Consider the following 25,839-nt stretch of genomic DNA (forward strand, 5'->3'; position numbering starts at 1 on the left):
GATGAAGGCTCAGAGAGGTCAAGGGCAGAGTCACTGCTATAGGAGTGAGAGAGACAGACAGACAGAAGACAGACAGGCTTCCTAACCTACCACATAGCTTGCAGATGCTAAGTCTAGAAGGGATGTATTCCTACTTGCTTTAGATAACCCTTCTCACAGAGCCCCTGTCCCCGTCCTCCTAGACAAGACCATCTTGGACCAAGTGCATCCCAGCAAGACCCTGCTAGACAAAGCAAACCTGGCGAAACCCTGTAGCTGCTTGGCCCTCTGCTGCCTAGCCCCCGTCTGGTGACTGAGATGATGTTCCCTGAATGAGCAGCCACTGGTATCCCTGAACCATGGCTTTCTCAGCCCCTGGGAAGGTAACAGTCTTGTTCACTATGCAGTAGCCAGCCAACAAGTGACAGTGGCCCTTCTCTTCACATCCCCTGCCTTCTCTCAGCTGAAGTTCAGAGCTGCGTTTCCTTTGTCCCCTTGGCCATGTATACTGCCTCGAGTTATTAGAATTTCTTTTGTAGTGAAGCTGAGCCGAGCCCCTCAGAGCCACGGCAGCTTCTTTGATGTCCCTGAAACCTACATGCTGTCGACTAATGCCCAGGCGGGCTGGGCAAGGCCCCTTGGTTAGGTCCTGTAAGGGTGCTGTGGGCTGGGCTATGCAGACATTGTGCGAGCGAATGGTAGAGAAGTCTGTGGTCTGGGCGGAACAGATGGACTTCAGTTTCATCCTCTCCGGTTCCATTCTGCCCCTCCCACACCATGGGAGATCAAGCCAGCTTCCTGGAAGAGTTTACATTGGAAAGGAAGTTCGACTGAGTATCTGCTTGCCCTTAGGGTCTTACGTGGCTTTGTGTGGTTTGGTTACTCTGTGGCCACCAACACCTGTCATGTTCCAGGCATGAGGTACAATCTTGAATGTCACAGCCAGAAGCTCTGCATGTTCCCATGATGTAGAATCAACTTACTGCCACCCTATCCCCAACCAAGCTGGGCCACCAAAGCGCCTGTCCACTGTGGGTTAGCAATAGCTATTAAATGCTCCTTAATGATACAGCATAGAAAAGGTACTGACTTGCACTCGTTATAAAAAGATTATTATTATTGGTGGTGGTGGTGGTGGTTTTCGAGACAGAGTTTCTCTGTGTAACAGCCCTAGCTATCCTGGAACTAGCTCTTGTAGACCAGGCTGGCCCTTGAACTCACAGAGATCGCCTACCTCTGCTTTGCACGTGCTGGGATTAAAGGTGTGTGCCACCCTGCCTGGAAAAAGGATTATTTTTTCAAGATATGTCTTATTATTTTAATTACATAGTTGCATGTGTGTGAGATTGAACACATGAATGCAGATGTCCTCAGAGGCCAGAGATAGGAGATTTTCTGGAACTGGAATTACTGCAGTTGTAAACCATCTGGTGTGGGTGCTGGGAACCAAGCTCAGGCCCTCTAGGAGAGTGGCAAGTGCTCTTAAATGTTGAAAAGTCTCTCCAGCCCTAATGATGTGTGTGTGTGCGTGTGTGTGTGTGTGTGTGTGTGTGTGTGTACTACATGTGTGCAGTTCCTGCAGATCCCTTGGAGCTGAAGTTATACAGACTTAATAAGCCACCCATTATGGGTACTAGGAACCAAACACTGGTCCTCTGCAAGAGTAGTATGGACTCTTAACCGCAGAGCCGTCTCTACAGTCCCAGCAGATTCTTTTGAGACAGGGATTCACTATGTATGGTCTAGACTGGCCTTGAACTCAGCAGCCCTCCTGTCTCTGCTTCCTAAATGCTAAGGTGTCCCCACCACCTGCTAGGTTCATGCTCATGTCCATGTGACAGGTCAAACATAACCCTCCAATGGGCGCAGCCAGTGTTGACAGAGGCCACTTGGCTGAAGGGGAGATGAGGGCAGAGCCCAGATCTTAGAATAAGGCCCCCACTGTGTCCCAGATCCTCAGCAGGGAGCAGGAACGGAAGGGACAGCTCCCAGGCTGGCGGGGTGACCTGAGTAGTGGGCTGGGAGCGGTAAGCAAGAAAGAACACCATGATTATGGTTGTCATTGGGGAAAGGCGCTCCCAGTCCTGCTCCTGGCACCTGTAAGGACTGGTTGGCATGTGGCTGACCAGGTGACCCCCAGTCTCATACCCAGTACTGGATTGGAGGACTCCCTTCAGCCCTCAGGTTCTCAGGCGCTTCCCAGAATACCAGCCTTTGGGAGAGAAAGCTGCCCATTGGGTAGTTGGCACACCCGGTTAGGACAAGATTCATAGCCTGGTCTTAAGGAGTTGGGTTTTAGTGGTAGAAACCAGCAGAGTCACCACAGCGATGTTGACCGAGGAGACCCACAGAAGACGCGGGGAGCATCTCCTGGGGAAAGCACGCTCTATCCAAGGAAAAAGAGGCTTTGTTGGGGAAGAGGGAATGGCTGGTGAAGGCAGAGCACCTCAAGGTCAGAGACCCCTGGGTGCGGGGAGAAGATGGGAGCCGAGCTGCAGAGTTCTGGGAGCTAGTACTAGCTGGGGGACAGGAAGGGTTGTGGCGCAGGAGAGTTTTGCAGACGGGGTGCAGTCTGCTCGCTAGCTTCCCAGCGGGGTCAGGGCCAGGCTATTTAATCCTCCACGGTGGAACGAGGCGGCTCTGTATTTAGAGAGCCCCGTATCTGTATTTAGTGCTGTGCTCTGAGGGTGTAAAATAGAAGGCGAGAGACTGGCAGTGGCCGTGTTTGAAGCAGAGGGTAAGGGGCAAGACGAGGAAAGAAACTCAGAGCAGTAATGAAACCTGCCCTGGGACAGGTGGCTGAGAAGTAGCAGGTGAGCCAACCCCAGGCCTGCCCTCAGGAACCTTTGCCTCATCAAGTGGCTGACCCTTGTCCTCATCTTAAGCATCCTGGGACACGCCTTTTCTGTCATCTGAAGTTACCTATGGTAAAAATATCCCCTCCCAGCACTCTTGGCTCTGCATCTACAGAGGAGGGCGTGGCTCTGCACCAGTCTCTTTGAAGGTGCATGTGCCTGCCCAGTGGAGCCCGAACACCCAGGTGATGGCGGGCACCACAGGCCCTCATTTGCTGAGAGGCTGGCTGCCAGGTAAGAGCAGCCAGTGCCCATACCGGCCAGGGGCCTTGATTGCCTACCTGAATCTGTGGCCCACCTACCCCTCGGCCAACCAAATAGCATGACCTTCCAAGCCTCAACCACCTCCTGGCACATTGAGGTGATGATACTTCCATTCAGATGTGCCAGATTCTGGACCAGGAGAGTGCTCACCTGACTTCTGAGAATTGTGACTCTTCCTGCCAGCAGGCTGCTCCATGCCAAGCCGGAATCAGGTGCTCTCTAAGGAGACGGACACAGAGTAACCAGAACTGCTAGCGTGTGTCCCGCAGCTTGCTGGTGCCAAACCCTATTCCAAGACAGTACACTTGTTTCACTCTCAGCTCAGGCCCCAATAGCCACTGCGGTTAGCTCCACATAACTGCTGAGAAACAGGTACTGAGATGGGCAGTCCCTGGGGCACATGGCTCCAGCCCTTGGAGTGCAGAAATGCTCTTGCTGGGACTGCTGGGCAGAGAAGGGCGCCCCCTGCAAGTTAAGATCAGCGTTCTTTGGTTGTTTGTCCTGAATCATCAGACTTCCCTCCTACCCTCACCCTGCTGCAGGAAAGGTGGGTTGGGCATGCTCCAGGTGACCTGTAGGTTCACCTCAGGGAACCTGCCTGAGAATCCCCCAGGTCTGATGTACATATCTCCAGCCTTTGCCAAAGCCAGTCAGGGGTATGGAAAGCGCAGCTGGGAGGAGGCCTGTACCATCCTATTGGAAGTGTCGCCATTGGCAGCTTGGGGCCTCCCAGACCTGTGGTCTGTTGTCAGACACGATGGGCAGAGCAGCGTGGGCAGAGGTCCACTGTGTTCAGAGAGACAGATTTTGTGCCAGAAGACTTCCTCATGTCGGGGCCCCCAGGGCAAAGGTGAGGGAGCGCTTGTCGCCTGAGTGGCTTGGCCTAGTCATATGCCACACAGACCCTGAGAGGATAGTTTACTCTCAAGCCTTGGGAAGAAATTCCCTGGTGAGTTAGGGATGCCTTCTGTGGCCCCCCCTGGCCATGCATCTGTGTCCCCCTATACTAGTCTACAGGAGTTAAACCTATTTTACAGATACAGACACTGGGGTGATGAGAAGCTACCTGCTTCAGCTAACACAGCCAGCCTCTAGTTCAACTCAGTGGTTCAGGTATTTGTGAGCCTGTCCTGGAACCTCCACCCAGGACAGCTGCCAAGCTCCCTAATCCTTCCTCATTCCTTCTTCTCACAGGAACTCCACTGGCCTAGTGATACTCTACCTCAGGCCTTACCTCCCACTGGTGGGGAAAACTCTTTAATGAGTAAGCCATTTGGGGAAGTGGAAGGGCGGTAACATTTGGCTGTGGGCTGGCAGAGTGCCCAGGGTATTTTGTTTACACCCTCAGCACCACCCAGTTTATACCACAGTGTGGCCCTTGGGCATTTCTCCCTTTGGCCCCCCCAGGATGATGGATTTATGAGATGGGTAGGCACACTTCCACCTTGTGCCTCCAAAGCTGGACTCAGTAACTTTCCACTGTAGGCAGCAGGCTCCTTGGGCCTCAGGAGAGCTTCCTTTCCCTCAAGGTTCTTGGTGTTCAAGGGCAGGAGATGGCAGAGTAGAATTTCCATGTGTCTGGGTTATGGCGTAGGGTCCCATTCTGGATGGCGGGGTCTTTGTTCTCAGAACCAGGCAGCTCTGCCCTGTCTCCCATTTGTCAGAATGGGCCACTGAGGCCTGGAACCTGGCCCAGGGTCTCTGAGCAATCACAGCTGGACTTTGACTAGAACCCAAGAGAGGTGTTTGAACGAGCCCTGGTCTTAGAGGCAGTGCTGAGTTCAAACCTCTGTCTGTGTGTCCTCAGGCAAGACAACTGCCCGCTCTGAGCCTCCATCCCCTCATTATATTTAGGGTGAGAAAAATGACAGCCCCACCCTCCTTTTCAGGGTTTGGAAATGAATACCAGGTGGGAGTCAGAGCCCTGCACACAGTAGGACTCCATGAGTGTCCTTTATTCTTGGACACAAAGAATCTGTCCTCCCCAAATTGCTGATGAGGGACTGAGACCAAGTTGCCCTGTCACACCCAACATCTCATGTCCTGTCCTATGGAAACAAGTGTGGGTTCTCACTGAGGTGTGGTTTACCTGTGCCCTGGCCATGACCAGCCTCTCTCCATCTCTGGAAATGGGCTTCGAGCTATAGAATGGCCACAGGGAGCCAGTGCCCAGTAGGAAGGAGACTTGCACAGGGCCAGCACGGGTCACCACCTTGTAGGGCAGCAGGCTGTCCTCAGCAGCCTGTGAGACACTGGAAGATCCAGCCTGGGGTGCAAACCCAAGCACACCCCGGCCTGCAGTCACGGCATCTTGACCCCAGCTTTAGCTGACTGCTCAGAGACTCACTGTCACCCCATCTCAGCTCGCTGGCCCCTGGGCGGTTTCCTGGCCTCTCCAAGCCCCTGCTCTTCAGCCACCTCTATCTGGTGTGTGGAGGGGGGGGGGGGGCAGGCGCTAGGCCTCAGCCCCCGGACTCTGCCTTCCAACAGGCTCCCCTCTGGTTCTTTCCCAACCTCAGGGCTGCAGGCCCTTAGGAGCCCCCCTCCCCCACAGTCACCGCTTTCCCTTTTTAGAAACTTTGCCTTTGTTCATCCCAAGTTCCGCCAAACTGTGACCTTTTTCGAGGCTGTGAACCAGCTGATTGATGGCTTTCACTACCACCCTGCCGCCCCAGCCAGAATCCCTTATCTGTGCCAAGCTTCACAATGGCCTCGCTTCCGTCTGCAGCATTCTCCTTGCAGGTTGGGATGTGAGGGAGACCCGGGGCGAGCATGTTGCGTGGTGTGAGTCTAGGGAGAGAGGCAGCCTTGATGGAGAGCCTGGTCCACTCCCTGCTCCATTTCCCACCATGCAACCCATGCAACGTGCTGAGGGAGTCCGTGGCCACAAACACCCAACTCTTAGAAGGACCTGCAGGTGCTCACCTGGCAGGGTTTTACAATGCCTCTGCTCGGGGCACCACCCAGGTTGGGGGAGTGGCTGTCTGCAAGGCAATGGAGAGGGAGGAAGGGAGAGAAAGAGAGAGAGAGAGAGAGAGAGAGAGAGAGAGAGAGAGAGAGAGAGAGAGAGAGAATGAACATGGGCTGGGGCAGCTCTAGCCAGCTTATCAGTGAGTACTGCCAGGTCTGCCTGGAGAAGCGCCACTAGGAGTGGGGTGGGGGTGGGGGTGGGAGTGGGGGGCTGGACCAGGCAGGAGTGTGTGGCAGTTAGACGCGATGTTCAAAATCTTGGCTGCCTTTCTCATGCCTGTCCTACTGGGACATTTTGACAGGCAGGGAAGAAAGGAAGGTTCACAGTTTGAACCTCATCCTGCAGAGAGGTAGATCCAGTGGGGGCGTGGTCCATCCTCAGACTCTTCAGCAACCCGAAGCTTTCTGGAAGACCCCTTTTTGTCTGGCCTTTAAGGCCCTTTGTGATGCAGCCCTTGACCCCCTCTGCGTCCTCCTGCTCCCGTTCACCCTGTGCTTCTGGAAGGTTCCCAGTGCAGACTGCTTATTCTCCCCTCTAGACCTTCCCTGGTGCCCTTCCCCCACCGGAACACATTTCCCTGTCCCTTCTGTCTGCGGGGTGCCTCTTTCTGACTTCCCTGTGCGTTGTGTCTGGGTGTCCTTCCTGCTGCTTTCAGCTCTAATTCTATCTCCTGGGGAGGGGGGGGAAGAGGTGGCAGGGGAGTCCCGTATGCGACTCACTGGGACTTGTTCCCCACAACCCACACAGGCACTGGCACGGAGTGATGCTCCAGAGCTGTCAGATGGAGGAGGAAGTGACACACTGGGGAAGGAATGAGGGACATTCCCTCCGGCCCTCACTGCACTGAGGCCCTAACCCTGACGCTGGCGCCTGGGAGACTGGAGTTTCCTGGGCCCTTTCATGGAGAAGCAACCTGGCCGAAGGGCCCGTGCAGTTGGAGGGACAGTGAGTTGACACTCTGCCTGGGCTCCCGTCCGAGCCAGCGCAGCAGAGTGAGGCTGCTACACCGAACAGTCCCTAGAGAACAGACAAGACTTTCTCCCCAGCAGCGTGGAGGGACCCCCAGCTCCCCACAGCTGTTGACTGTTGACAGTTGTTAGCTCAGCAAAGGGCCAGTGGCGGTTTCCAGCGCGGGCTGGCCCTCTTCCACGCAGGGTGCTGGCCAACCAGGCCTCTGAGGCCAAGAACAAAGTCCCTTGCGCGCCTGTTGCTGTGTTTGGCAGGGGAGCCAGGGCCGGTTTGTCTTTTTCTGGCCACTTCAAACCCACCAATGGAAAGGTCCCGTCTGCTGCCAAGGACAGCCAAGTCCCTGCCCTTTCGGTATGGCGGGAAACCTTGTTTTTCTTATCTGTGAAGCTTGCCCTACACACACCTACCCACATGTGCACCCGTGTTGTTTTGTGCTGCTTGCAGCGCTGGTTTGCATTTTGACTGTGAGCAAGTATTTCTTGAACCAGATATTTCTCCCTCAAGGTCTACAACCTAAGGATTGATGGACCAAGGGGCCAGGAAGCCTCTGAAGTTGAATGTCAGGTTTTGTGCATGGGGCGTGGGTATGTTTCTGGGGAGAGAAGGTCATTGCTCTCAGCCTGTGACTCTGCCATACCCTTACCCAAGTGTTTCAGCCTGCAGAAGGCCAAGTGGGAGCAGAGCCCTGAGCCTCCCCTCACAGCCTAACTTCCCCTCCCCAATGGAAACAGAAGGTAGTGAAAACGGACTCTGCCTTAGCATGAAGGTCTGTGTCCAGGACATCTTAGGAGCTCACAGGGATTCCCAGCCAAGGGCACGCTCTTGTTAAAGGTGGTGCCCCGTCCTGGCTGGAGCCAGAATACTGTCACTACCAGCACTGGGAAAACACTCACCATGCCTGGCAGTGGGTGCTGTTTCCTCAAAGACTCAGTGGCATGAGGATTGGAATGATTGACTTAGCACACCTGTGCCTGACAGAGGACGGCTGCTTGAGAATAGGCCTCTGTCTGTGGACGAGAGAGGAGGTAAGGGTCTGGGGTAGCCTTTCCTGGTCAAAGCCATGGGCCCTTTGGGAGAAACTGTCCCTACTCCACTGATTTTAAAAAGGACCAAGTTTTTTTTACAGCTGTCCGCTGAGCCCGTACCATCCTCGAGACAACCTCAGAAGGTAGACATAACTGCCACTAGGCTTGTAGGTCTGCTTGAAGCTCAGAGATGTTAAGCCCGGAGCTTAAGGTCACACAGCAGACACACAACAAAGCCTGGTTTGAGCTGGGTCTGTATGGCTGCGGGTCTGTGTTCTCTGTAGCTACTTCCACAATGACACCTACTTGGAGGTGAGGGCCTTGCCCGCTGGTTGCACTTTGATGGAGGGCGTGACTGTTTAGGACCTTTCTACCAAGTGCCAGAACATTAGAAGGCATATGTGTGTGTTCTCATCAACCCTGCCAGCCACCTCAAGGTAGAGATCCAAGGTCACCACCATCTGCAGGTGACAGAGCCACATCTGTCAGAAGCAAAGGAGTTTGCTCAAGGGCCCTCGGGCAGATTAGCAACAAGGTGCAGGCTGAACCCAGAGCCACCGCAGGAACTACCCAAGGAGCGTTCATAGGCCTGCCCAGGCCTGGGTAGTGCAGATGCCCAATCTGCCCACCCCAGCCTTGAAGCTGCATGGTTTACTGCCAGGCGTTGTTCCTTTGACCCACACCCTAGGCAGGGCCAGAGCTACTGGCTATGAGGTACAGGTAGAGACTGTCCCTGGTATCAACTACATGGATGACTTCAGAGGTCCGTTCTGTTCCACCTCCCAGAAATCTCCCTGACTGGGTCTCACAGTTCCTAGATAGGCCTCACTAACCAGGGACCTTGGCTGTGTCGGGGAGGAAAGGGACATGGGTTTGTCCCTGGTGTGATTTGGGAGCCTCATCCTAGCCAAGTGTTCTTGTCTGAATCTGGTCCTGGTGACAGCAGCTGAGACCTGTGTTCTCAGCTGCCGCTCAGCAGCCGTGACAGGATGGTTCACAGGGAAGTGCCAGGAATCTGGGGCAGGATGGGGTGCATGCCAGCAGACCCTTAGCAAAGGTGGTGAGTGACCAGGTCCCTGGCCGCTGTAGAGAAGGAGTCTGCTAACTGGGGCTCGTGCCTCAGCACTGAGGTGTGCCATGTGGGTGATGCCCACCCGGAGCCTGCTTATCTACCGGAAGTGGGGAGAGTAAGGTGTGGATTCATCTTAAAAGCCAGCTGCAGTCATGCTGAGACACCTCCATTGTGGGGCATACGGAGTGGGGGACTACAGCTTGCCAGGGGACCAGCACAGAAAAAACAGTGCAGTGGCGGGGATTGGCAGGATTCATCTTTTCCTCCGATTTTCTGCTGTTGATTGCCCCTGCTGGTGACTGAATTCAGTTTCCTGCTGACGTGCCTAGAGCCTCAACTCTCCCGCTAGCTCCAGTCCCGGTGCCCCTGGGCCCAGCAAGGCAGGTGTGGGAGGCCTTTCTTGTAAGTGTCTCCACTTTGTGTCAAGAACACATCCATCCTACCCACAGCCACTCTGGTTGTCTTTGCCTCTCATGGAGTCTCTGGCCTGGGGGCTGGGGGAATAGAGTGTTTATCCCTCATTCCCTGAAGGAAGTTGAGTTGTGTAATCAAGATTAAACAGATATGTCCACCAGGGCCTAGAGTGCTCTCCGAAAGCACAGTGGTGTCATCTACAGAGAAGTTACCCTAAAGTTGTAGAGTCTGGATCTCCCCATCTGTCTGCCCACCCCAGCCTGCACACTCATCCATCCGACTGGGCTCTGAAAACACCTGCTGCGGCTCCAGGGATGTTTGAGAAGGACACACGATGACGAGATAGGACTGGTGCCCAGAGGGGAGCAGGAGAGAAGTAGTCACCCAAGGTCACAGGACATTTGGATGCTGTGAAGGCTTTGATCTGTGGTCCTATTAATGCTTCCTGGAGAACGCGGCAGATGCAGGGGACCTTGGTCTTTAGGAAGCTGTAACCCATGTTCATTGACCGGCACACAGCTGCACGTGCATGCTGCCCCTGCGAATGCTCACACTGGGGATCCTGCTTGCTTGGATTTCATCCTCTAAACTCTATAGGTCTCTAATTGATTATTATCACATCGGTTCTGAAGATGGCTGCCTCTTCAAAGCCACCCCTCTCTGCAGGCAGTACTGGCTGGTGAAAGGGCTAGTCTGTTAGAAACCTATACACAGCCCCTTCTTGCCTTGGGTGATGTCATCTGGTCTGAGCCTCCTGGCTTGGCATTAAGTACCGTCCAGCTGAGTCCCGGGACATGGACAGCACATGTACCAACCCTTCACCCAGCAACTGCCCAGCCTTGGCACCCTGAGCCACCACTACTGTGGTCTTCTGCTTCCCCCACAGCAACCAACTCCCCGCTCTGTCCACAGCACTCCCCTCTGACCTTTCATGACCCATCTCTGTGGACATGGCTGCCATCCACTGCCACTCAGCTCGCTGGGGCATGTGCTGGCCTTCATATGCTCCTTGCTGGGGTGAATCCAGCTGTGACAGTGGAGAGATGCCAATCACTCTGTGGGCTCTGCAGAGAGTATGAGCGGGTAAAGGCAAGACTGAGTGAGCAGTAGACAGAACACCGCCTGGCACTCTCACTGCAGAGCCTCCTAGGAGTACTCCCTGCAGCCCCCCCCCCCCCCCCCCGCCGCCAGGCCCTTGTTGCTTTATTGTGAGAACGGGAGGGAGGCTGGAGGACAGGCACTGCAGAGTAAGCGACCCGGGGTGTGTGCTGGATGCATGGTGACTGCCCAGTTTGTAAGTAAAAGCCTGTCCCAAACAGGAAGGTCTGTCTTGGCTGACCACCAGAAATGCACCCCAGCTTCTGGATTTGAGTGCAGTCACCCTAGGAGCTGGACATGATAATGGGGAAGGGACCATTGTGGGCAGGCAGAACGGCAGATACGTGTGACCGACTGTAGGGTGTGTGGAAAAGGATGGGGTCTTACTGCAGCCCAGACCTGGAAGGTGTGCCTGACCAACCCGAGGTAACAATGGCCCTGACACTTCTGTGACCACACTGGAATAACCTGACAGAGTCCACAGAAGGGAGTTATACCTTGACCCTGACCGATCTGAGCTTGGGGCTTGCAGTCCCTCCATTGGCCCATTCCCCTATCTGCATGTGGGCTGTTGGAGAAGCTAATGCCTGGAGGAAGCTGACGTCTAGGCTGGCAAGCAGCAGCTAGCCTTTATTGAGACCTGATTTGGCCAGGTGTGATTGAAGCCCTGCCTCCAAGTCCACACCCGCCACAACCCTACCCTTCCCCTTTTCTCCGCCGCCCTTCAGACACACTCCATAGAACCGAGACACCCCTAAAAAGCAGGTTCTGTTTGTTGAGTATTGCTTTAATCTTAAAAGCAAACATACCAAGTGTTTTTATTTCTGTGTGGAAAATTTCTTAGGACCTCCGGATCTCCTCTGCCTTCAAGACATACTCAGAATCTGACCCCCTCTCTCCACCTGCTGGCCCCTCTCCCATCTGAGCATGGTGTTCCGACAGGCCTGCCCAAGCTGTGGCTCTCCCAGCTGTCCATCCTGCCCTGGTGTCCAGGGTGGTCTTCCTCTCTAGGCTCCGAGCTTGCAATAATGAAGCTCCCTCGTAGTTGCTTTTTTTGTTTATTTTTTTTAATGCAAAGATCTATAAGCCCCCAGTCCCTCAGCTCTGGGCTCACCCAGAGCCCAGTCTCTCATCTTGCCCTCCCTGGCTCCTTGTAGTTCAGTCTCATCAGTACTTTCCTTCCCAGGAGCCTTTGCGCCATGGTCCCTGTGTGGAACTCTCCTCCCTAACCTCCTCATTCCTTCAGTTCCTTTGGTGTTTTCTGCTCCAGTCACCCATCAGAGAGACTCTCCATGCAAATCCCAGGGCAGGCCCTCAACACATTGCTCTCCGCAGCATACCCCCACCAGTGCACCCCACCAGCGCACCCCCACCCACGGAGAACACTCCCTTTGTCGTCGGGATCATCAGAAGGGGACAGTTGTGTCCCCATTGCCTGGCATGTTGTCTGCCGCATGATAGATCTTAACAATAGCGAAGCAATTAGTTGGCAGCAGTCCTTGAAGTTTGTTTCCTAATGAGGGTCTCTGTTTTGGTCCTTGTCCGGCATCATCTTTGGCGGCTGGGTGCCTTCTGTCTAAGAAGGACTGCTTTCCTTCTCAACCTTTAGAGGGGCCATGATGGTCCCCTCCCCTTGCTCTGCCTCCCATCAGCCTCAGGGTTAACCAAACCCTCCACCTACCTCCATCCCTGAGAGGACCACAGCACAGTGCACTCTGGGTTGAGCGTGGGAGGAGTGTCCCCACGGTGGCCTGTCATTCTTCTCAGAATGTACTGTGGTGGCCTACTTTGAAAATGGCCTCTGCTGCTGTAGTAAGTGCAGGATTCCTCCCAGTGCTGACCACCCACCTGCAGCCTCCCTCGGAGTGGAAAGAGGAGGGAGGCAGAGACGACTCCCACTCCATTCTGGGCCACCTGGGTTGTGACCAATGCCTGGGTTCTCTGAAAAGACCCTCAGAGCCAATCCCCTTAGACATGAACCCCCAGAAGGTACATTATAGAAAAGCTAACCGCCTGACCATCAGAGAAGGGGAAAAGCCAGAGTCCTCGCTGGGACCGCTTTGGAGCCTCAGAGAGATGGTGAGGTTACCAGTGGTCCATCACAGACTCTAGGTGTCCCACCACGTTTAGGCATTTGGTTCACAGGGCCTTCCAGCAGTGATGGGAGTTTCCTGCACCCATTTGGAGACAAGAAGATCAGGTGGGGAGCCTGGGAAGGCAGACTGCTTTAGTGATCCCAGAACAGTGTGTATGCCCAGATCCCTACCTCACTGTGAACACAAATTTTGAGGCAAGCGGCCAGATATCCCCACCTCAAGAATCCAGGTATTCTGCAGCTCAGATGTAGTCCTGGGGGGAAGCTTCTTGATTTTGGGGGCTGTGGGTTGCTGGGGATGAAGAGGTCACCTGACCTCAGGCCAGAAGGTGATAAACTGGGTGTGATCCTCAGTTCACACCCAGAATTAAACCTTGGCTTGTTCATCTGTGAAGTGTATGCAGTGACTTGCCATGGTTAGGGAAAGGGGTAGATGAGCTCCTTAGGTCTAGGCCGGAACATTCTAAAATGTATCCATGTCCAGTCTAAAGTGGAAATTATGGAAATGGTTAATAACATTCCTGGTCACAGGAGTTCCAAGCGCTGACTTGCTTTCTCTCTATCCATAGACTCCAGCCCTCCTGCCCGCCTACTGGCCACCCGCCCTTGCTACGGCCCTGGGCCCGAGAGGTGTGCTGTCCTGGGTGAGGCACCACGCTTCCACGCACAGGCCAAGGGCAAGAACGTGCGGCTGGACGGCCACTCTCGCAGGGCTACACGGCGCAACAGCTTCTGCAACGGCGTCACCTTCACGCAGCGGCCCATCCGCCTGTATGAGCAGGTACGGCTGCGCCTGGTTGCCGTGCGTCCTGGCTGGAGCGGTGCCCTGCGCTTCGGGTTCACTGCGCACGACCCGTCTCTCATGAGCGCGCAGGACATCCCCAAGTACGCCTGCCCGGATCTGGTCACAAGGCCTGGATACTGGGCCAAGGCGCTGCCTGAGAACTTGGCACTTCGGGACACGGTGTTGGCATACTGGGCTGATCGCCATGGCCGCGTCTTCTACAGCGTCAACGATGGTGAGCCGGTGCTGTTCCACTGTGGCGTGGCCGTGGGAGGCCCACTCTGGGCACTTATCGACGTCTACGGCATCACCGACGAGGTGCAGCTGCTGGGTAGGTCGGTTGGCACAGCCTGCGCGTTCACAGTCCCGGGGGCTCGACTCACCTGAGGGCTCTCAGCTGCCCAGTGTGTCCCCATGTGTCTTGATTCTCACAATAGCAATGACGATCAATTTCCACGGGAGGAAGCTGAGGCACAGAGAGTTACTTTGTCACAGAACTGAGAGCGAACCCATGTGGGCAGGGCCCAGAGCCCATTGGCTATGCAGCTTGTCAGTCTTAGACAGCTACTCCCTCATCCACTTACCCCTCTTTCACCCCTTTGGTCATTTGTTCATGTGCCACCTCGCGAAGCCTGACATGCATTTTTTGCTGGTTCTTACTCATCCAGCAGATGAACCTATGAGTGGGCAGTCAGGTGCAGCCTCCAGAGCCAGGCTAACTACAAAGTGGGTTAGGGAGGCCCTCACAGCGCTGAAATTCTGACTGTGGGTGCTCCCAATGTAAAAATTTTCTCCCATTATCTTGAAACATTGTATGTGATCTCATATGTGTATGTGTGTATATATGTATGTGTGTATATGTGTATATATATATATATATATATATATATATATATATATATATATATGGCCCACCCCACCATTGAGCATGGTGGAAAGACCAACACACACGCACACACACACGCGCACACACACACTATCTCCTGAGCATTCAGGACTTCCCAAATATTCCTATCTTCTCAACCTGGTTATATGGCTACAAGGACTGCCTAAGAACATATGTGTGTGTGTTACTTTAAAAAAAATGATGTTTAAAAATTGATGTAGAATTTGGCCAGCAGTAGGGTGGTGCATGCCTTTAATTCCAAAGCTTGGGAGGCAGAAGCAGGTGGGTCTTCTGAGTGAGTTCCATGCCAGCCAGGCTATATTTAAGACTCTGTCTCAAAAAGAAAAATGTAGAATTAACACAAACAGGAAAGTGGCCATTCTAAAAGGCCTACTTGGGTGGCCTTGAGTTGGTGCCCATTACCTCTGGTTCCGTCTTAGTTACTCTTATGAAAGGACACCAGACCTCTGAGGTCATCGTCCGTTCTCTCCTCCCACAATGAATGGTGATCACTTGTCTTTTTCTGAGGTTGCGTCCTGCATTTGAAACAACCCAGCCTAGACCTGGGAGGTGTGAAGTATGCTGGGAGAGTAGGTTTCTCAGGAAAGCTGGACAGAGCCCTGTGTATAATTTACCTGCAAGGAAGTATGCAAGGATAAAGTGAGTGGACAGATTTACCCACCTGTCTGTAGCCGAAAGCTTCCACCTCCTGAGGGTCTTCTTCACTCTTTGGTATTTCTGCATAGCCTGTTTCTTAACCCCTGTGAATGGGCTGATGCACTCCAGAGACTGCTGCTGATTGCTTCTCTTTTGGTTTTTGAGAGAGGATTTCTCTGTGTAGCTTTGGAGCCAGTCCTGGAACTCGCTCTGTAGACCAGGCTGGCCTCGAACTCATGGAGATCCGCCTGCCTCTGCCTCCCAAGTGCTGGGATTAAAAGCAAGCACCACCACTGCCCAGCGATTGCTCTTTTTATTTCCCATGGGAAGAGAGTTTATTTTCCCATAATAAATGTTTGGGCTGTTTCTTCCTCCACCCCACTGGGCATGGGAGGCAGATTCAGTTTCCAGGGGCTAACTCTCCTCTCTCCCCAGAAATAATGAAGTCGAAGAAGTTCTATATGGTTAAAGCAGACGGGGAAATGAGAGCCACAGAGACTTGTGCCTAGTCCTGGTTCTCATGTGCCATCTGTGTGAAATCAGCACAGAGACAGACCCTCTCTGAGCCTCGATTCGTTTCACCTGGAAAGTGGGTGCATGATGGGGTTATCGGCAGGGTTATAGGCCATGGTGTCTGGAGGGGTGCATGGGCCTGAGACACTGAGGGCACTTGGCCAGCAGCTGGCAAGCAAGGACCTCTGCTGGCTTGCATGTGGGCAGGGCCTGTGTCCCAGGTCTGAGCAGATCAAACTGGAAAGCTCCACTCTGGGGCCTCACGTGGGCATTCTGACCACACCCCTGCCCGCCCTTACCCCATAAAGGTTTTCCGTGAAGGCACCAGAAATCGCAGCTTGCCTGAACCTCACCAGTCTCCCACCACTTTGTCCCTGTAGAGCTAGGAAGCAATCACGCCTGGTTTCCCAGCCCACGTCTCTGTGAGCAGACAGGAAACCACAGCCACACATGAGCAGTGCAAATGGGCTAGGAATTTTTGAAAGTACAGATTGGAGGCTGTCCTTGATGACTCAGTGAGGCTGAAAACACCCAGGGGACACACGGATCCCTTCTTTCATTTTCTCACTCAGCAAATTTGTGTGGAAACCCCTCCACCATCACAGCACAGTATTCTGTGTCCTTTAGGGGAAAGTGGACAGAGGCCACTATGATGTAACAGGGCAAACCTGAGCCGCAGTTTCCTTATTTGCAAGTCATCCCTAAGCTGCGCTAATTGATGTGACATGCGTGGCACAGAACAGTGTTCACACGCACATGTGATAGGGGCAGTGAGAGCCAGAGGAACTCCGTCTCTGGGTTGTGGGGCCGTGGGTAAATTTTCCTTCCTCCTGGTATCTCTAAGAGTCACTTAAAGTATGTGCATGTGTTCAGTTGTGTTGCTTTTTTCATAGGTATGAGTGCATGTCTGAGTGTATGTATATGCATCAGGTGTGTGCATGTGGTGGAGGCCAGAAGTGGGTGTCAGATCACCAGGGTCTGGAGCTACAGGCGGTTGTGAGTCACCATGTGGGTGCTAGGAGCTGAACCTGGTCCTCTGCGAGAGCAGGAAGTGCTCTTAACCCCTGAGCCATCTCTCCAGTCCCAGCGACATCTACAGTTAGAAAGAGCACAAAACCATTTCTGGGTTATGTGATAGAACCTTCTATCTCTGTCGTTGTTTCTTTCCTCCCTGTGGGAAAAGCAAGTTGATACTGAGCACATCTGAGCGAAGAGACAATGGAATCGAGCTTTTAGAGATCCACCATTTCTGGGGGTCACAGAATGCCTCGGTGAGGCCCCAGGGTGGTCAGTGAGTTACTAGCAATGTGTAATTTTTTTTCTTTTCTCCTCCAAAGTTAAGGTTTTCAGGTCTTTTGCAGGGCTAATGAAAATAAGAAGAGGAGCCTGGCATGGTGGCACATGCCTTTAGCTCCAGCATTCAGGAGGTGGAGGCAGGCAGATCTCCATGATTTTGAGGCCAGCTTGATGCACATAGGAAGTTCCAGGCCAGCCAGAGCTACATAGTAAAACTCTGTCTCAAAAAATATCACAAGAAAGAAAGAAAGAAAGAAAGAAAGGAAGGAAGGAAGGAAGGAAGGAAGGAAGAAAGAAAGAAAGAAAGAAAGAAAAAAGGAATTGTGGTTGTAGCCTGGTGACGGGTGCTCCCCAGCATATGAGGTCTTAGGTGTGACTCCCCAGCATGTGAGGCCTTAGGTGTGACTCCCCAGCATGTGAGGTGTTAGATGTGACTCCCTGGCATGTGAGGTTTTAGGTGTGTCTCCCCAACATGTGAGGTTTTAGGTGTGATTCCCTAGGATGTGAGGTTCTAGGTGTGACTCCCCAGCACGGGAGGTTCTAGGTGTGACTCCCAGCATGGGAGGTCTTAGGTGTGACTCCCCAGCATGAGAAGTTCTAGGTGTGACTCCCCAACATGGGAGGTCTTAGGTGTGACTCCCAGCATGGGAGGTCTTAGGTGTGACTCCCAGCATGGCAGGTTCTAGGTGTAACTCCCAGCATGGGAGGTTTTATATGTGACTCCCTAGCATGTGAGGTTTTAGGTGTGACTCCCCAGCACTGAATAAAAGGTTTTCAATTGCAGTAAATAAACGGATGTTAGGCCATAATGACTTAATATTAAGAATGGGCAGTGGGTCAGAAATGATGTAATATACAAGCCTGAGAGATCCCTGAAAAAACTTGGCTTGGGAAGGTACCGTAGGAGCCACCAATGGGTACCTCACAACAACCCGTGTCCGATTTACCCTGTGCACCCTAGACTTCTGAGGAGACAGTAGAATGTCTTTAAAATTCTCAGCTATGAAATCCCAGAATAGAAACAACCACCACCACCAACAACAAAAGTAACAGTACCCTTCATCTCCCCATCATGTGTCATACCATACGGAATAAGCCTGTGAAGCAAAACCCAAGATGACGTCAGGGTAGGGCTGTCAAGTGGGGCAATAAAAATCCATGACATCTAGTTAAATTTGAATTTAAGATAAACAAAAGAAAAAATTTAGTACTGTATGGCCTATGACAGTATTTGAAACATGCTCATAACGTGCCCCCCCCCCCGCAAAAAGTTGTTTTATCTAAAATTTAAATGAACCCAAGCTTTATTTCAGCCAGCTCCACAGGCCTGGGAAACACAGTCCTTATCTTTGAGGACTGTGCCTTCAGTGCCCCAGAACTTGAGCCAAGTCAGAAGGGGCCTATAGGCTGCACACAGCTTTTGCCTGGCGGAAGTATATGCCCTGCCCCGTGTCTTCCTGCAGTGGGTCTGACTACCACATTGGTGCGGCCAGGCCCATGGTGCAGTTCCCTGCTTAGGGAAGAATCTGGGTTCTAAGAAGGAAAGTGCCCAGCCCTGAAGTTCCCGGCCTGCAAGGCTGGATTTGTGTGTTTTTGGCTCAGTAGCTCTCAGCCCTGGCTGTACACTGAGTCCCCTGGGAGACCTGGAAAGTCTCTGCTCAGGCTGCACCTAAGCCAATGACAGCACGTCTGGCTCCCAGCACCAGGCTTACCCAAGGCTCTTAGGTGGCACAGCCTGCAGCCGGGACTGTAATTCTGAGGAAGTCCTTCCCTCCTCCTCCCTCCTAGCCACTGTCACTCTGAGATGGAATTCCTTTAGATCCCATGTCCCCTGTTGGTATTTGTGGTCATGTCACGTGCTGGGCCTGCCTCATCCATCAGTACACCCCAGGAGAGTTTGCAGATGAGGAAAACGACGCTCACATCTGCTAAGGCACACTGACATTCCAACTGTCCTCGTCCCCCAGAACGTTGAAAGGTCCTAAGGACGAAGCACAAAGGGTCTGGCTCTGAGTGGTTCCCATCCTCCCCTCTGCCCCGTGACTCATCAGATTAAACAAACATCATGCCAAAGCCATAGCATCGCAGGCTAGACAGTCTGAAATATCTGGTTGCTTCAATATCATTTAAGTGTAAAAAAAGGAGACAGTGCCCTTCAGCTACCTGGTGAAGGCCAGTGCCTGGGGTGGCTCTTCACTTCTTACTCTGATGTCATTCTATAGCTTCTTCCTCAGTCTGGCTGTCCTGTGGGGCAAAGAAAGGACCACCCACCTGCTATGACAGTCCTGTGTCCTACCAGCTGCTTATCTAGGTCTCAGGACATAGTGGCCTTATCTACCCATTAGGGTTCAAACCCCATCTCTTGACTTGTGGCCATAGGCAGGGGGTGGGGTAGTAGTGACTGGCCTGACTGAAGGACCCCAAACTCCTCAGTCTGTGAGGGTGGGTTGTTCTTTCCGAGGGAAAATCTGGGTGTGGATACAAAAGCCAGAGCTACAGTCCTGCCTGGGCCTTGCAAGGCACCATGTAGCTGACTGGCAAGGCTACATGTCCTCTGCTGAGACAGAAGGTTCTGGATTATACGCTAGCTGTACTCATTTTCTTTTTTTTTTTTTTTAGTGTTTTTTTTTGAAAGTAATTTTATTAAATTATAAAGAGTTTCCATTTACGCCCCTCCTCCCAACGCCCTCCCACTCCCCCCCTCCCTCTTCTCCTCCCTCTTTGTCCCCAAGGGCAGTCAGGGTTTCCTGCCCTGTGGGAAGTCCAAGTTCCTCCCCCCTCCCTCCAGGTCCAGGAAGGTGAGCATCCAAACAGACTGGATCCCAAAAATCCAGTATATGCAGAGGAAACCAGTCCCAGTGTCATTGTCAATGGCTTCTCAGTAAGACTCATTTTCTTAAATTATATATTACAGCACACATAAAACATGGAAAAACAGTACATACGGGACTCTCAAGCTGCTAAGAGCACCTGCTGCTCTTCCAGAGGACTCAGTTCTGTTCCCAGTACCCACATAGTAGCCCACAAACATCTGTAACTCCAGTTTCAGGGGATCCAGTGCCCTCTTCTGGCTTCCGTGGGCAGCAGCTATGCAAGTGGCACACATACATATTATACAGACAAACACACATAAACAAAAATGTTTTAAAGGTTTATACAAACATATCTTAAGTATATATTCAGCTCTTAGAGTCACCCAGAGTACAGAGGTGTGTGTGTGTGTGTGTGTGTGTGTGTGTATAACAACATGAAGATAGGTTTGTGTATGTATGTATAAACAGCTATAGGCTTGAACAAGCGTTCATAAAGCAAGACCGTTTCTCCTTACCTGCTGGTCTGAGGACATCGGCAGGCCTTGAAAGCCACCTCTAAACCTTCGGCTTCCATGTTAATTACTCCTCCATCTACTGTAACAAAATACCTGAAGCTTTGCTGAGAAGTCTATTTAGCATGCTGTGCAGGTTGAAAGAGCTGATAGGGCTGCCCCCCGATCTGGCCTCTGGCAGGGCCCCCGGGAGCTGTCATCAGGGTGGTGGACACAAGCAGAAGAGATCACCTAGTGAGACAGAAACTGGAGTGAATCGGGGCTCGGGTCTGTTCCCTTACAACAACCATCCTCACAGGGCAGAGTTGCTCCTCAGCCCAGCTTTCACCCTTGGGGATCAGCACGTCCAGTAGCGTGCACTGGGCCCTGTCTCTCAGAACGTATGCTCCCTCTTAATCATCCAGGCCCTAGCTCCCAACACAGAAACCCCAGGGTACTTAGCAAACTGTAGTTCCCAGAAGCACACCTCACCCTGCCTGCTGTCCACCTGCCGCTTTGTGACACCTCAGCCTTGTACTGAACCTGCTAGAAGGAGCTCTTGACTCTCTCCACCTCTTGCTCTTCCAATCCCCTACTGTCAGCAAAGGCACCTCCCACTGGAGATGCTGGCAGCCACACTTCCTCTTCCCTCCCCGGTCTATCATGTGCCCTGTCGTTTCTGTTCCCATTGTTATCATATTGAAGAGTCCTGAATCTAAACAAGACAGCTTGGATTCTGTGCCAAGTCGTGCCCCCTTCACTGTATGTCTCAGCCCCCATCGTTGCCAAATGGCAGTAGCAATAGTTCATACTTATCAATCACAGTATTTAAATGAGATACATGAGTTCAGGTTAACCTGCCATACAGTAGGACCTCAATATAGATTTTTAGCTCTTTAGGTGGCTATTCTGTTCTAGCTAGAAAAACAATAATGCCCAGACGTACAAATGCATAAAAACCTTGGAGAGCGAGAAAGAAAAGGATAGAGGAAGGAGGCAAAAAGTTGGGCTTGGTGCACGAACCCCATGGAAGATTACAAGTTCAAGAACAACCTGGTCAGGGAGTGGAAAAAGAGGAAGCAGGATAGAGAAGGAAGAGAAGGCCCTTTGTTTGTTTGTTTTTTCATATTTTTTTTTGCTTTTTCAAGACAGGGTTTCTATGAGTAACAGTCCTAGTTGTACTGGAACTAGCTCTGTAGATCAGACTGCCCTCAAACTCACAGAGATCCACCTGCCTCTGCCTCCCTAGTGCTGGAGGCAAGTGCTACCACCGCCCGGTCAAGAAGGCCCTTTTAAAGCAATAGGAAGTCAGGTACAGCAAAGACAGAGACTCAGGTAGCATGCAATACAGGCTGACCACTTGCAGCACTAAGGTCAGGGGAGTCAGGGGGCCAGAGTCTGAAGTCATGAGGGTCTGGGTTGAGGTCCGAGGGAGCTGAGGTCATTAAGTCTTGGAGTTCAGGAGTGGGGCCTGAAGTTGGAGATGAGATCTGGAGGAGCTGGGGTCTGCAGTCTCATGTCTGAGATTAGGGTTGGGGGATGCTATCTAAGGCCCAGGTTCTGAGTTTTGGGGGTTAAAGAGTGCAGAGTCAGAGATCGAGGGTGTGAGGACTGAGATTAGGGTCTGGGGGCTTCAGGGACACGGTGTGAGGACTGAGATTAGGGTCTGGGGGCTTCAGGGACACGGGTCTGAGATCTGGGGATAATTGGATCCAGGGTGCCCTCAGGCCTCCTGATGCTCCTCCTCTGTCCCGCAGAGAGCACCTTCGCGGACACGCTGACGCCCCTGCGCCTGGGCCAGGCCCGCCTCAGCGCCTGCCCTCCTCCCGGCAGCCACGACACTGCAAACTTCGACAACAATGAGCTGGAGAATAACCAGGTGGTGGCCAAGCTGGGTCACCTGGCTCTCGGCCGTCAGGACGCCGCCGCCGTCCCGTGCATGGCCCGCGATCGCGCGCGGCCCACGTCGTCCCCCGCGCTGCTGGACGCGGAGCTGCGTTTCCACGCCACGCGCGGCCCCGACGTGAGCCTGTCCGCCGATCGCAGGCTGGCCTGCGCGTCCCGGCCCGATGGCGGCCGCACGCTGGTGTTCTCCGAGCGGCCACTGCGGCCGGGGGAGAGCCTGTGCGTGGAGGTGGGCCGGCCGGGACTGGCGGCACCCGCGGCTGTGGCCTTCGGCATCACGTCGTGCGATCCTGGCGCGCTGCGGCCATCCGAGCTGCCCGCCGACCCCGCCGCGCTGCTGGACCGCAAGGAATACTGGGTGGTGGCGCGCGCCGGGCCGGTCCCCAGCGGCGGTGACGCGCTCAGCTTCACCCTGCGGCCGGGCGGCGACGTACTGCTGGCGGTGAACGGGCGCCCGCGGGGACGCCTGCTGTGCGTGGACACCTCGCAGGCGCTCTGGGCCTTCTTCGCAGTGCGCGGCGGAGCGGCGGGCCAGCTGCGCCTTCTGGGTGAGTGACCCACGGTCCCCCACAAGAGCTCCCTCTAGCACCAGGCTGCTGTCGGGGCTTGGCTAACCAATGGGTGTAGTTTTTATTTCCCTTCTGATTTTATTAGGATTTTTTTAAAGAAAATGCATAATGCTTATTAATTGTGAGAGAGAGGAGGAGAAATCATTAGCATATGCAAGAGAAGCGACACCCCAACACGTTCAGAAAGTGAAGGGAAAGCAGAACCATTCTGTTTTGAGATGATTCTTCCCTGTGCTGCCTGGTCAGCAAACGACAAGATACCCACCCACTATGTGAGAGGCCGACAGGAACAGCTGCATAGTGTGACATTTGCTGCAGCAGAGGGGGTAGCGAAGGGGCCAGAGAGCACAGTGCCATCCTCACAGCCCAGCTCAGAGCAGATACAACTGCCCTGCCACCACATTGCCCTCGATGCTCCCAGCGACCTGTGAATCCATGTGATTATCCCCATCTACACACAGGACAACAGGGAGGCAGAACTCACCATCCATGGGTCACACAGCCCTGAAGTGCTGGGCAGATATCATTCTCCTGGGTTCTCGGTATCCTGGGTGGAAGAGAGTGCTGTGTCCGTGGTGGGGTTATCACGGGGATGAAATGGTGAACTGCTCTTCACGCTAGCTGGTACCTGACACAGAATTGTCATAGCCATAGCTACAACCTGGGTGTCTGAAGGAGGGCAGAAGGGTGCTTGTGGCTGTTGGCCAGGATTATTTTGTTTTTATTTCTGTTGAGTCACCTAATGTAATATTTCAGCCTGAGACAAGTTGCCCAAGTTCCTGCTATGTTAGCTGACTTTCCATCAAGCGGAGTAAAGGAGGATCACTCTTCTTCCCAAGGAGGAACATTCTCTGAATTAGCACTAAGTCTGGGCAGAGAGAAATACTCACAGCTCAGGATCCTGTTGCTGTGACAAAACCCCATTCTAAGTGCCCCAAGCAACAAAGGGTAGTGTAACTCGGAAGGGCGGGAGTCTGTCGGATGAATTCAGGGAAGGTCGGTCTAGACGATGCATGTGCGCCATCAGAACAAGCCCTGTCCTGGCTCCTCTCTCAGTGGCACAAACCTTTCCTTCCCAACAGTTCTAATGGCAGTAGCAGGGTGGCCTTGCTTGGCTTGTGTGCCCTTCCTTGATTCACAGTGAGATTGGAGAATGGAACGTTCTCTGGACCTGGCCTTGTATCCTAAGGCTATTTCTGAATTAGGAGTAAAGTTATAGCTATACCCCCGTGAATGTCCCAACGTAGGGATGGCGGCTGGGCAGGCAAAACACAGGCATCCACCACATTGATGGAACCCTGGGCAGTCACTCTAATCTGCTCTCCAGACAGAAGGGCTGCAGAGAGGGCTGCAGGGTGATGAGGAGCAGGGACTGGCAGAGCCTGTGCCATCGCACACGCCTAATTGAGTCACCTTGGCTCCCAGGTACCCTGCAGTCCAGCCCTGAGACCACAACCCCATCGGGGTCCTTCAGCGGCTCCCAGGATGACAGTGATTCAGACATGACCTTCGGTGTCAACCAGTCTTCCTCAGCATCAGAGTCGTCTCTGGGTAAGGAAATGTAAACCTCCCAGGGGGCAGGGATTCCTGATGGCGTGGGTTATTGGGCTGTGCCGGTGGCCTTGGCCTCTGCTGGCTGAGCAGGTTTGCTGTGTTTTCCATTGCATCTGCTCCTTCCTTCTGGTGTGCTCAGTGGGAGCTTAAATATGGAGATTCAGGGGCCCCAAAGCTGCTGATGAGGGCAGTTTACCTTTGTGCTTTTGGGGACAGCAATATCAAAAATGTGTAAAACTGAAGAGGTAGACGAAGATGGGACTCTCCACACTGTGCCCCGTTCCTATCATGGGAACACTGCGTTCTTGGGGTTGCCCAGCAGAGACCCTCTGAGAGCCATGTCACTAATGACGTCCTGTCTTCCTTCTGGCAGTGACTGCCCCTAGCTCCCCGCTGAGCCCCCCAGTGTCCCCGGTCTTCTCAGCACCTGAACCAGCGGGCAGCAGGAATGGAGAGTGTACAGTGTGCTTCGACAGCGAGGTGGACACGGTCATCTATACGTGTGGACACATGTGCCTCTGCCACAGCTGCGGCCTGCGGCTCCGAAGGCAGGCACGGGCCTGCTGCCCCATCTGCCGGCGGCCCATCAAGGATGTCATCAAGATCTACAGGCCGTAGCGCTGCCGCTGGCTCGGCCAAGGCAAGGTCACCTTTCTGAAGCCCCTGTCAGGTGGGCGACACCACGGCTACCAGGGAGCCCAAAGTCAGAAGCCATCTCTCATCTGCCACTCGGCAGTGATGAGCAAGGCAGGACAGGTGTGGTGATGAGGCCCTGGGGGCCAGAGCCCAGGCAAGCATTGCTTCTGGCTCAGACACACGCTGCCCCCAAAAGCCTGTCCCAAGATTCAGCTCAGGAACTGCCTGGCAGATCACCTGCCTCTTGGTGACCTTCCGCTGGGAAAGGGTGCCCTCTGTCTGTGCAATGCTTCTTCGGGGTTGGGTTGAGTGTGTGTGTCGGGGTGGGGGGGGGAGACAGCACAGGGAATGGGTGAGAGCGATCGGGTGAGGGCGTGTGTGCGGATGTACTGTGCGGGGATCTGTCGTCTCCCGGAGGGTATTTAACACTAAGGAATGTGCAATCCGGGCCCAAATGTTAATGTGATGGTTGTCCACTTTCTGGGGGTGTTGTTTTTCTGTAACGAGCTAGCTTTGAACACATGAGGCCTGAACCGACCTACACAGGACTCCTTTGACGGTATAGAAAGAGGCGCTCACCTTTCCTAAGGGAAAGCAAAAATAACTCACTGTTTACAGCTCCCAGAAGCAGCTCTTGCTGAGGGGGAAGGTGGGCGGGGGACATAAGAGCACAGGTGGCTTCCACTGCTTACTCAGCCTAGGCAGACTAGGAGCTGCCTTCCCATGGCGACTGAGGACAGGTGCCCCCAAAGCCCTAGCATCCTGGATTCCTTCATCCCCAGCCAGTAGAACAGTAAGTAAGCACCTCGCCTCTCGGCCCCGTCCCTACACGCCCTGGAGTTTTATAATGCCCCTCCTGTTCTCTGGGGCGACTCCATAAGTCCTGTGGTAGAATTAAGGAGAGCTGTGGGCATGTCCCAGCCACCAGCCGGCAGAAGCTAGAAGACCCAGACTCCCCATCTGGACCGTGTCCTGATCCTCTCGTTTTCCTCT

At 53.5% G+C, this 25,839-nt stretch overlaps 1 protein-coding gene across 1 annotated transcript in view; it reads left to right on the plus strand.

Moving 5' to 3' along the window:
• The window catches only part of Neurl1b (neuralized E3 ubiquitin protein ligase 1B), a 28,859-nt gene extending 3,476 nt beyond the window's left edge, over positions 1-25,383 (plus strand). Inside the window, exons 2-5 of the mRNA XM_085694836.2 lie at positions 13,312-13,857; positions 21,940-22,635; positions 24,082-24,207; positions 24,584-25,383. Coding sequence (XP_085550962.2) covers positions 13,312-13,857; positions 21,940-22,635; positions 24,082-24,207; positions 24,584-24,828 — 1,613 coding nt within the window. The 3' untranslated portion in view covers positions 24,829-25,383. The remainder of the gene's footprint in view (positions 1-13,311; positions 13,858-21,939; positions 22,636-24,081; positions 24,208-24,583) is intronic.
• Positions 25,384-25,839: the final 456 nt, after the last annotated feature.

The sequence above is a fragment of the Myodes glareolus genome, chromosome 9 (assembly GCF_982192425.1).
Source record: "Myodes glareolus chromosome 9, mMyoGla1.1, whole genome shotgun sequence".
Lineage (NCBI taxonomy): Eukaryota > Metazoa > Chordata > Mammalia > Rodentia > Cricetidae > Myodes > Myodes glareolus.